Source organism: Ananas comosus, linkage group 5 (assembly GCF_001540865.1).
Source record: "Ananas comosus cultivar F153 linkage group 5, ASM154086v1, whole genome shotgun sequence".
Classification (NCBI taxonomy): domain Eukaryota; kingdom Viridiplantae; phylum Streptophyta; class Magnoliopsida; order Poales; family Bromeliaceae; genus Ananas; species Ananas comosus.
In genome coordinates this window covers 11,063,713-11,076,189 of record NC_033625.1, presented here as the reverse complement: position 1 = coordinate 11,076,189, position 12,477 = coordinate 11,063,713, and the positions used below count along the sequence as shown (strand labels likewise).

Genomic DNA, 12,477 nt, shown 5'->3' with positions numbered 1-12,477 from the left:
GGAAAGAAATTTTTGGGTTGGCTGGAGCTCTGACGGTTGGAGCGGGGTTGTCGGAGGCAGGAGTGGTGCCGGCGACTGTGAAGGGTTGGTTGGTAGCGGCTGGGGCGAGGGGGAGGGAGAGAAGAGAGAAAATTTGAAAAAATTCTAGCCTTTTCTTTTGAAACCTTTTGTAAATTTGCGTTTTAGACCCTCTCATTTTAAGTTTTTTACCCAGAAGCCCCCCATTGCATGTATTTTGCATAGTAGCACCTCCCCATTAATTTTTACGCAATTTGGCGCATAAAATATCGCGCTTTTTGTAGAAAAACCCACAATGCCTCGGTTATCCTCTCGCAGTTACTCTCCAAATCACGCTTTTATAGCGCAAAATCACAAAATGGTTCCTCTCACGACTCTTGTCACTGCCAGACCTCGAAAGTAGCGATTCTGTTTCACTGAAAACTGTACAATTTCATAGAAATACACCAGTTTTTTGAATTTTATATAAATAAAAACTCAGTTTCTACAATGGGTTCAGCACATGTTTCTTCTTCTTAAAAAGCTGAAATGAAATTTCATGTCTTGTATTTTGCACTATGTATTTCCTTCTTTTACCATCATGTTCTCTTCTTAGTAGTACTTATGCAGTTTGCGTGCATGTAGTATCCTTAGTCGATCTTTTGGTTTGCATTATAACTTTTTAATTTTTCTTGGATTTCTACAGATGCTTCAAAAATAAAATTGTGCATTTGCATGAGTCATATATATTGGAACTAGTTCCAATGTAATAGTGGGGTTAAGGGCTTAATAATTTGATTATGTGGATCTATGAATAACGAATACATAGCAAGATTATAGAGGTGAATATTGTTTTCTTTTTGTCTTCCGGTTATTGATTTTGTGGATTTTGGACAACTAATATATAAAGTTTTCTTTGCACAGGTCTTGGGATCCTGGTATTTCTAGATATTGTCCACTCGTATGCGTCAGCAGATGAATCAGTTGGGTTAGCTCTGTTCGATGGATCAAATGACTGCTATTTTCACACTGGTATCATCCCTTTTTGGTCTAATTATTCTATATTCGGCTGAAAATGATGCTAACTTGGTCTGCATTTGTAATTTAGTAAGTTCATATGCTATTGATGTTTGACAAGTAGGTAATTTACTTGGCCAATTCTATATCATTTTCTTGAAGGAGGCATGAATTTAACTGTTTTGGTATGAATTTAACTGTCTTTTCCAAGTACGTGAATGTACTCTGTTGTGTTTTGTTTTATTTGTTCAATTTAGTTGCAGAATGATCTTAAAGTCTACTGTGGTAGCAAGTATTGTACCTTTTGGAACAGTAAGAGCATGTATGTTGGGTGTTGAATCCATTAAATCATGGGCTTTGAATCATAATCTGCTTGGACATGCTGAGAACAAAATGTTCTTGGAACCCACAATTGGCATCCAAGTTAAGTTTCAAATACATACACAAACCCCCATACATATAATTGGAACGGTTTGCTCCTAGTGCATGCTTGCAGACTTAGAGACAACATCTGCTGTTTGGAGTCTGTTTTATGTGACAGTTAAATGTTCTGCTGTCTGAGTTAAGTGAACAAGTTAATGTAACAGACAAAAAATCTTTTCTAATAACTGAATGGTCAAGAGGAAAATCAAGGTTTTCTGGCAAGATTTGTAGCAATCAGTTTACAAATATCATGACATTTGCTTTATAGGTATATATGCTCCTTGTGGTTATCTTGGGGACCTTGATCCTTTTGACCTAGAAATTTCATTTAATTGTCGTCTTTTTCATTAAAAATAAGTTGAATGATTCTATGATGATTGATAAGCAATGATGCTTGTGGTGTTTGATCAAGATGCTGCATGAAACGATTTTGTAGTAATTTGCAGCTTTTGGGCACCAAGCATGTTACACCGTACCATCATCTAAACCTTGTTTTGGAAGAGTAAGCAATTTTGGTAAGCGGTAACCTTCTTGCAAAATAGAGAAGCTTTATTAGGGATATAGAAGGCTAGTTAGTGAATAAAAGGCATACTTGTTAGGCTAGTGCATTTAGGATGTCATTTAGTATGCTGCTTCAAATATATTTCGTCAATCTGTTGAGGAAAGGATAAAAGTCAAATCCTCAATTTCCTTTCCTATTTGAAAATTTGGATTATTTTGTTGACAAATGTGCTATTAAGTTCATTTTTACATCTTTATGCTAAGTTATAGTTAAATGAAAAATGTGTTGGGACCCCCTCAACATGGGCTATCTTGGAGTTGAGGGAAATGGCCTATAGTTGAGGGGATCTCCATGCATTTCTACCTAATTACTATTTGTCTATTGCATGCTGCTAAAAATTTCATGGTTGCGTTTGCTAATTTTGTGTAAATTCCAGAATGAATGTTTTCTTTACATTGTTTGTTATCAATTTTTGGTAACTTGGTTAGTTGTTTGTCCATCTTGTACATCATTCTGTGTATGTCTTTGACTGCCTATGTTGTATTATTAATAGGAAAACGAGGTCATCACAAATATTGGGGCACAAGAATGTTTAAATATGGTGATGTTGATGTCTTGCACTTTCTTTTATCCAACTTGAAGTGGTAATTACTGAAGTTGCATTCTACTTTTATTATAATGTTAGTGGTTTTACATGTTTGTCATGCATTATAAACTTTTCTACAAAATGTCCTTCTTTTTCATTATTGTATTTTTTTTATTACTTGCTTGTCCAAATATTAATTTTGATAGGTGGGTAACTGAGTACCGGATCGATGGATTCCAGTTTCACTCACTCTCTTCAATGATATATACTCATAATGGTTTTGCTACGTTTACCGGGGCCATGGAGGAGTAAGTGCTTTTACATTACCTTGTCATTTAAGTCTGAAAAATTGCATATGGCATCATTAATAGCTCTTATATTTTTTAGAGATTTTATTTAGAACACATAATAATTGTCACGCTATTTACTTCAGAAATGTAATTCTTTTTAAATATATTCATGCTTAATGGATGGTGGCGTTCGACGGTGCTTGAGGAGCAAAAGTGTAATACCCCATATTTTTTATTTATATTTATTTGATAGAGTAGGATTATTTTGCTCAATTTAAAAAACTTAGGGGTTTATGTGCAATTATGCAAACCTAATTAATAAAAGGGCTTCTAATCTCTCTTTTTCTTCCTACTAGCTGTTCTCTCTTTCTTTCGTTCAACCTTATCTGCGCGTGTGCGATTTGCACGCGCGTAATCTCTCTTTCTTGCACAATCCTTGATCTCGTCTTTTCATGCTACCTCCACTGCCGCACTCCTTGATCTTCAACGGCGGTGTTTCGTTTGTGGCTGACGTTGTTTGGATTGTCAAAGACATGCCATTTGTAGTCGTTTCATTTATCATCACGGAAAAAGGTTTCATTGATTAATTTGATGTCCTACGTTTGATCGAACGATACGTGGATTAATTAGAGGTAAGCAACCTAATGCCTGTTAGTTTATTTTGATTAAAAGATTATAGAAATATGTTACGGTAATGAAAATTCCTTTCTATGTAGTTTTTCAAAATTAGGGTTGAGCGTGCTTATATAATTAAAAATCGTTGAAAGAAAAATATATTTGTTAAAAAATTTTGACTTGACTGTTGTGTTGTTTTTAGAAAAAATTGTGCTTTAGAAATTGTGCTTATTTGATAAAATTTCAGTAATTGATAATTTGTTTCGTTCTTAATTGTTGACTGGATAAATAATTTTGAAGTTATTATGTTCCTTGGTATATTGCTATAAAGATGTTGGCCATGTCAACATGAATTTTGTGATAGAAACTAGTTTTGATTTTGTGATGCACCTTCGAGTGCAATTTTGTGGTGCGCCTTCGGGTGACGCACCTTCGGGTGATATTAGATTCATTTTCGGGTGCTTTCGCTTTGTGATTGTGCCTTCGGTGTCTCTAATGTGTGTTTAGGACCTCAGCCAATGGGTTGCTAGTTATTGGAGACGTTCATTTCAAATCTAATTTTTTTTAAATATTTTGTAAAACGTGTCTGTTTAAGACTCGATTCTAAAACGTGATTAAAAGTTTGTGAAACTCAGTCATTGCTATTACATTTTCAGTATGAAAATTTATATCTGATTATTTAGAAAATATTCTATTTTACATGCTTAATCCGACTAATATGGTGTATGGTTGCCTACCCAGCGTTGAGTCTTTTGCCGGGCGAGGGCTGGACTGAGTGAACGCTAGTCATAGTTTGTCGTTTAAGTGCTTTTGTTATTTTGTTTGTGTGGTTAGGTAGATGTTAAGTGGGTTTTCGTGAATTATCATCTGAATTTATTTTTTCTATTTTGTTCTTTCTCTGTATCGTGGAATTTAGTGAATTTTTATGACTACCATTTTGTCTAATCCTTTGTTGGGTTTTGTAGCCTTGCATATTTTCTATTCTAGCAAATATGCGGCGTCTATATTACGCCTTGGATTTGGGGCGTGACAAAAAGTATGAAAAGATCATACTTTAATAGGGGCGCTTAGAAGTAATTCAGGTGTAATCGGTGCATCGGTGCAAGTATTACAGTGGAGTTAAGACCTGGAGTGAGAGCATAGATAATTTTAGCTCTCTTTACATTTTTGTATCGCACTTCTTCGGAAACAGAAAGCTAGGCTACACAGTGGTTGAGGTATAGGCAATTAGGCATCTATAGCGCTTCAATCTCAGTACTGGAAAGTTGAACACTAGAAAAACAAACTAAAATCATGATTAAAGGGGCCTCAACTAGACCACTTTTTTCCTTTTATGATTAGGGGAGTGAACTCAATTAAGATGAGCTTTCATATCTTTCACGGCTCAATTTAAGAATAGCGAGTAGCAAGGATTAAAGTGCTGTGATATAGGGGGCATTGCCGGAAAGTAGCTGGCATGGTACAACAAGGGCATGGTTTCGTGCTGGCACGGGCATGGCCTCCTAATGGCACATTTTGGTAGTCTTATTTTAATTTTTTTGATCACAATAATGTTTTGTAATGGTATTTTAAAAGTTTTAGGGAATAATTATGAATTTTGGCTATTTTAGGGAATAATTATGAATTTTGGCTATGTATTGACTTGTCTCGATCTATTGGCAACTTAGGGTTGTTTGGCTTAGATTCTGGAAAAGTGAATTTTGCAGAATTGATTTTGACTTGGAGAATTGATTTTGGTTAAAAGCTATAGAGCGCTTGGTTCAAAAATTTAAATTAAAGTTTAAAATATATAATATAAAATGTTAAAAAAGTAAATTTGAAATTCATATTTCAAATTTTAAATTTTATCTTAAATTTGAAATTTGAAATTTATAATTTGAAATTTTATAACTTTAAAAGTTAAAAATTTAATAATATAAAAATTTAAAATTAAAGTTTAAAGTTTAAAATTTAAAATGTAAAAATTATTTTTCAAATTTGAAATTTGAAATTTCATATTTCAAAATTTAAATTTTTTCTTAAACGTGAAATTTGAAATTTAAACTTTTGAAATTTAAAATTTAATATTTAGAATTTGAGATTTAAATTATAAATATTTACAATTTAAATTTTAAATTTCAAATTGAATCATAAATTAAAATTTGAACTTAAAATATGAGTCCAAACTCAAAATCATATTTTAAGAAGTAGGTTTTAACTGCTGCTGATTTTAGTTCTTTAAAATTAGAAAATTGATTATAGGAATCAGAATTAGATTTTGAAAAACAGGTTACCAGATGCTCTATTTGAGGAAAAAATCACTTTTTGCCCTAAAATCACTTTCTATGATCTAGGCCGAACACCCTTTTACTAGTTAAAAAAGGCATGAGTTTCATTGTCATGCTCCGAGGTCCTTTTAGATAGCCAGTCTGAAATCGGGCTATTTTTATAAATCAAAGTTAGCGAAAAAACTGCCCTTTTTTTTTGAAACCTGGACCACAAAGACGTGCAACAGACCCACCACAAATACAGAAAATTCCTGGAATAAACGGACAGAGTCTCTCCTGTATTTGCACGGCATGGCACGTAGTACAATTTAACAACCAAATCCCCGCTCACACACACAACAACAGGATGTACAAGGATCATCATATTACATCAACCAGCTAGCCGTTCTCAGTTACATCCATTCCACATTCATTCACATTCATCCTAAAAGTTGAAATTGTCTCCCGCTTGAAGACTTCTTTTTAAAACTCTTATCTTTGTGAAAAGCCTCGAGAAAACCATTTAAAAACGTTTCCCACACGGAAATCATTATTTTGAAAACGCTACCATGAGGGATAAAGAACCACATTCGAAAACTGAGTCCAAAGCTACAAGTGTTCAAAAGCCACGAAAATTTCAAAACCATGAGTATCCAAAATCTCGAGTATCCAAAACACATAAATATTTCATCCAAAAACTTGCGAGTATAAAGCATCGACTGAACCACATGTATCATCTACTAACAGGTATAGGGGTGAATTATATTATCACATGTATGTCTAATGCTATGTATAAAGTAATCAAGAACCTATACCGTAAATCGAGACCTTTATGACCGCCACTAGTTACGGCCTTACGCTACGTCCCGACAAATGCCACCCGCATCACTTGTGGAGAAATGGGGGTGAGAAGCCAACGAGGGTCTCCTAGTGGGTACCTAGGGGTGTAAAATGGGCCGGGCGGCACGTGGGCCGTTCGGCCCGGCACGGCCCACATTATACCTCTATGGGTACCATACGTCGACGAAGCCAAACGTACTCACCGGTAACCATGTATAGGTAAAGAAAGGTCTACAGTAGCAATGTAAGTTGTAAAGAGAGAAGAATTGTAAGTAAGCATGCAACAACCGTTACTGTAACTATATGCGTCAACTGGACGAAAATTCCAAATGTACCAAATCTATACCGCCGTGTCGGTCTAAGGACCTCAGGCAAGCCACAACCGCTTTGTCTGGCATATAATCCTAGCAATGGGCTCACGGGTTGGCAACCAATCATTTTTTCGGAAAAGAACACCATCCTGTGGGAGATCAGACCGCTGGTGTTCGTGAAATACTGTTGAGCCGTGGCGATCGATGCGAATGGCCGGCAATCACCGTCCCTCGAGGCACACCGACCAACAGGTCATCGAAGCTATACGGGAACACAAGTACTGACCACTCAGGTCAACTAGGATGGACAAGCTCAACATCCTCTCAAGTATGTAGGTACCGACCACTCAGGTCAACAAGAAAGTACGAGGTCAGCATCGACAAGAGTATAGGGAAACCGACCACTCTGGTCATCTAGGGTGTATCCGCAAGAACCGGCCTCTCGGGTCAACAACGACACGTCCAAGAGAACCGACTACTTAGGTTAACAATGGTATAAGCACAAGAATCGATCACTCCGTCAACAATGACGCGTCTATGGGAATTGATCACTCTGGTCATCAATGGGGTATGCACAAGAAACGACCACTCAGGTCATCAATGATGCGTCTACGAGAACCGACTACTCAGGTCAATAATGATGTATACGATCATGTATAGGCAACCTCTAATGCTCTACTTCTATGTCATGGCAAACAAGAGAGGAGTATGCTAAGTAGAGCTAGAGTCGAAGTCATGTAGTGTAAGGCTCAAGTATAAGATATATGCAAGAAGTAAGAGGAAAGAGTGGAGGGAATATCACTGAGTGTGCACCACTGAACCGACTTCGAATCGAAGTACCCACCTGTGTCACAGCTGCACCTAACTCTCGCAGTGTGCAGAACCATCTATCGGACCTACGATAGGTCCATCGAGTCAGAAACCAAACATATCGACTCAAAAGACATCGCTCACAAACCCAAAACCACCTGCGGGATCGGTTTCCCAAAATCGATTCCTGAACTCGCCGGGAATCCCTAAAACGCATCGGGATGCCCGTGAGACCCACGAAACGTCCCGAAATACACCGACTCATGCCATGACTCACCCGCTGCCCTGAAACACATCCATTTGAGTGTCCGGGCAGCAAACACAAGCACCAAGGTCAACTTGGTCGTTGTCGGTCGACCGTTTCGCTCCAGGCATCAGGAAGTGTCCACTTTGGCACTGGAAGCCTCCACCGCTCACCTGTCACTTCCGAACACACGAGGCGACCCCGGCGGCCAGCCAATGAGGCTAGGCGATGATTTTTGGGGCGACCACGCAGCCGGAGACTTATCGCAATGCGAAACCATGCTCTATCGGCGATTTCGCCGAAAAACGCACCAAAACTCATTTTTGTTTCCACGAGGGTTTTGAAACCTGGACGACTAGTTCAGAGGGTCACAAACAGCGATCATGCACTGTCCTAGACAGTGCACTCTACCACAATTGCACAGAAACCCCTAAACATTCATATATTCACATTTAATATGCATAAAGCGAGTGTTTAGGGTCGTTACCTTAAAGCATGCGCCTTCGGGATGAAGCGAGAACACGGACGAATAGGTCTTGATGCGCTGGACACCGTGCTCGCTGTCCGGAGCGCAAACGACTGCCGAGGAGTGCGCCGGAGCCTCACGAAGTGCTGTGAACGAAGGTGCACCGGGAGCAGCGAAGGCACCGCAACGAAACAGAGCTTCTTCAGTAGGATCTGAGGTGAGCACGGCGATCAGTGAGGGTCAGGGATTGCCGTGCTCCCTTTCGGGTGGTTCAAGGAGCGTCAGATGGCCGGAAAACGTCAAAAAGGGCAAAACAAGCACTAAATGACTAGAGGCGGGAGCAGCCGGCCGTCGGCGGGCGCTAGCCGGGGTCGACTGCGGAGGGGTAGGGGAGTCTATTGCTCCCCTCGGCCGGCGGCGACAAGTGGTGGCGGCAGCGCCTCAGGAAGGCATGGCTCGCACGACTAAGGCTCTGGCTCGGGTGGCTCGACGGCGGCGGCGGCCGGGGAAGCCACTAGGCGGTGGCGACAAGTCGCCTGAGGCCGGAGGGAGGCGGCGGTGAGGGCCCTGTTTGGCGGTGGCAACTTGATGAAGCGGCAGCCTCCCCTGGGCCCGAGGCTGCCCGAGGAACCCCGCGGCTGCAGCGGCCTTGGCGGTGACCTGACCCGCTAGAAACAATACTCGATGGGCCCACACTACCGGCCGAAAATGATTAAGCCCAGTTATTATTACTGGATTGTAGCCCTCATTTATTCTAATTAGAAAATTTTTTTCACCCGATGTGGGAGTATTGGGGCGTTACAAACTCTCCATGTTTAGACCCTGACGTCCTCATCTGGTCCAAACCAAATCACAAATGCGAACCATAATTATTAGGCGATGTGAGATTTTAGAGGTGGCTTCTACGGGTTCAAGAGGTGGCTCCCACCAAATCCATTGGTGTAGCACTTTGCCCCGCATAGCATTTAGTTCTCACACTTTCGGCTAGTATTCGTGTCACGCCCCAGGACCCAACGGAAGCACGCCCGGCGCGTGTCCTGACCCGCCATATGTCTAAAATATATAAGACGTCTAAAACAAAACAATAAATGAAGCAGTAAAAAGAGAATATCTAGGAGTATCAGAGTAAGTATATCTAGATGCTACAATAGAGAAAAAGAACCATAAAACTAAAATCCACTAGATGAAAACATAAAGTAGTACAAGAAGAACCCCAAATACAAATACTAAACATAAAAATATGGGTGGTCTCTATACATGGTAACAAAGCTCTCTCTCAGAAAACCAAAAAGAAGAGAGTGACCACCTAAGAGCAACAGCAAGCTCCGCTATCTAGCTATGCGACTCCTTTGCCGCGATCTCGTGCCTCCGTCGGTGCCGAAGGCTTTGAAAAGGAAACATAGAAACAGGGGCGTGAGAACTATTAAATAATAGTTCCCAGTGGGCAATTACTGACTTCAGTGATATGCGCCACTAGGCCCAAACTGAACAAAAGAGAGTAAGTACGAGTAAAATCAAAAGGAATAACAACAACTAAACATAAGTACTTACTAAACCATGATGCCTCAACCCAGCATGAATTTGCGTAATTAATAAAGCTGCTATAACATGAATGTACATTAATGTGACTAGCATGTATAAGTATAAATATGCAACCAACAGAATGTCCACAATGCAGATAGTAAAATGTCATTGTTTACTATTCTAGTCAACGTCCCAATGGCATGTTCTGTCACTAAGTTCCAATCATGTAAGACCCACCCGTAGGCTGTCTGGCCTGCGCCGTGCCTAATGGTCCCGTGGTAGCCAACATCCCCACTCTAGGAATGAGCCTCTCCCACGGTATCTCATTTCGGCGCCCAATCCCGCACAAGCGAGCATATGTCGCGATGGCCATCTCCGGAGTGCCGGCTTGTAGGAAGCGACCCTCACAAGCATGTGCAAATGAGCACAATGGCAAGCAAGCGAAAGATCTGTCTCTAGTACCAAGTCCTCATGTCTAAAAACATGGAATATACGTCGAATGTCTCAAAGGCCTATCTCTATGTCGTCATGTCTCTAACATGGAATATAGCAGATGTTCAATGGCCTATCACTATNGGCCTATCTCTATGTCGTCATGTCTCTAACATGGAATATAGCAGATGTTCAATGGCCTATCACTATGTCTCTATGTTGCAGTTTCACAGTTTACTATGTCAAGTGCCTCTTTATGGCATTTTTGTCCACTAAGTTCAAACATGAGTTTATTGTTTACAAATGCATAATTTGAGCAAATTCTAACATAAGCGACATGTTTCCAACTCGCTAACACGAACACTTCTCATATGCATGCAAAATGCCCAGAATGCCCTATTATGTAGAGTGAAATTTTCATGATACATAAGGCATGCATTTTAAGTGTTCTAAAATTCCCATAAATCCTTTCTAGCATGGATTTGCATTCAAAAGGATGTTACGACAAGTATAGAAAGCATAGGGGCCATTTTGCCCTGTTTTCATGAAGCCAAACCCACCACAAGTCTTGCGATCCTTCGTTTGCTCCGACGAAGGTGTCCGCTAGTCCCCTAGCGCCCTAAAGATGTAGGAACAAAGGTTAAACGAACCTTACGAACAACACTAAGCTCAATCATTAACCATCTCAAGCTAAGGTGGAGAAACTCACCTCTAGTGAAGAAATCCTCTCTCAAGCTCCAAATAGGAGTTAGAGTTCTTTAAATCCAACCTAAATAAAGGTTCTAAACCCATCAATCCGGTTTCAAAGCCCCCAAATCGAAAATTCCCAAAATAAATCCTAAATCCCAAAATCTAGGGTTTCTACCAACAAAAGCACCAAAGCTAGAATCTAGAGGAAGGAAATCATCAACTAACCTCTAGGATGCTCCAAACCAAGTTCGAAATCCTCTAGGGTTAAAGATTGATCCACTACCAAGCTTCAAAAGCAAGCCCCAAGTCTCCAATGGTGAAAGAAGAGGTTGAGGAAGAAGTCCAAAGTCCACGAAGCAAACTCTCCTCCTTCTCCTTCTTTTCCTCTTGCCTCTCCTTCTTCTCTTTCTAGAGAGCGTGAGAGAGTAAGAAATGAGGGAAAGAGAGAGGAGAAATGGCCTAAAAGCCCTCCCAGGTAACAATATCCACATAGGTCCCTCAACAATCAAAACTGTGCATCAGCCCGGACTGGGCAATTTTCGCCCAGAGGGACCGGTCTCTCCCAGCTGGGACCAGTCTCTCAGGTCCTCCCCGCAAAACCAACGTTCGGGAACCGGTCTCTCACAGCCAGGGACCGGTTGCCTCAAGTCTGCCGCAACACTGTTCCGGGGGGACCGGTCTCTCCCACCAGGGACTGGTCCCCGAGAGTGAAAACTCTCAGGACTAAGCCAAAATTCCAGAAATCGAACTTTTAGGCCGGATTACCATCCACGACCTTCCACCAAGTGTGGAAAAGTTCGGAATCCAAATCAAACACTCGAACCTCGCAATTTGCAAAGGTCCAGTGTGCTACAATTCGGCTCTGATACCAATTGTAACGACCCGACCCGCTAGCAACAATAACTCGTTGGTCTCACACCACCGACCCAAAATGCTTAAGTCCAGTTATTATTACTAGCGCGTAGGCCTTATATATTCCAATCAGAATCATTTCTTACCTGATGTGGGACTATTGGGGCGTTACAACGCCCCCGTGCTATGGCACTTTAAACGTTGATGAAAACTTTGTATGATGACTAAATCAAGTGGAATGAGAGAATAATAACTTCAATTTATCTTTTCATTTTTTGGAATTCTGAAAGTTATATATTTTGTTAAATTATATGAAACAATCGTTGTAGGACATGTTATCGCCCGAGGCTTTTTTGTATAAATTTTTGTAGGGAAAACAGTGAAAAACATACTTTTTTAGGCCCAAAAGATTGTGCAGACTCGCCTCATGGGCGAAGTCTCCTCTGTCCAAATGGAAAGTCTCCCACGCATATGTATGGCGTAGGGACAAAGAATACAACATTCAACCATCACATGAACTGCAATAGTAACAACAATAATGATAATAGATAATAACATACAATTAAATGATCGACTAACAAAATGAATAACAACAAATACGGTAAAGAGATACCAAAAACCAAAAGAATCTA

The 12,477-nt window shown here is 40.2% G+C and overlaps 1 protein-coding gene across 1 annotated transcript in view; it reads left to right on the top strand.

The window, feature by feature from the left end:
* Positions 1-12,477, top strand: part of LOC109710694 (1,4-alpha-glucan-branching enzyme 3, chloroplastic/amyloplastic-like) — a 61,194-nt gene that overhangs the window by 8,393 nt on the left and 40,324 nt on the right. The window contains exons 5-8 of the mRNA XM_020233430.1: positions 704-722; positions 908-1,029; positions 2,493-2,583; positions 2,732-2,833. Of these exons, the coding sequence (XP_020089019.1) occupies positions 704-722; positions 908-1,029; positions 2,493-2,583; positions 2,732-2,833 (334 nt within the window). The remainder of the gene's footprint in view (positions 1-703; positions 723-907; positions 1,030-2,492; positions 2,584-2,731; positions 2,834-12,477) is intronic.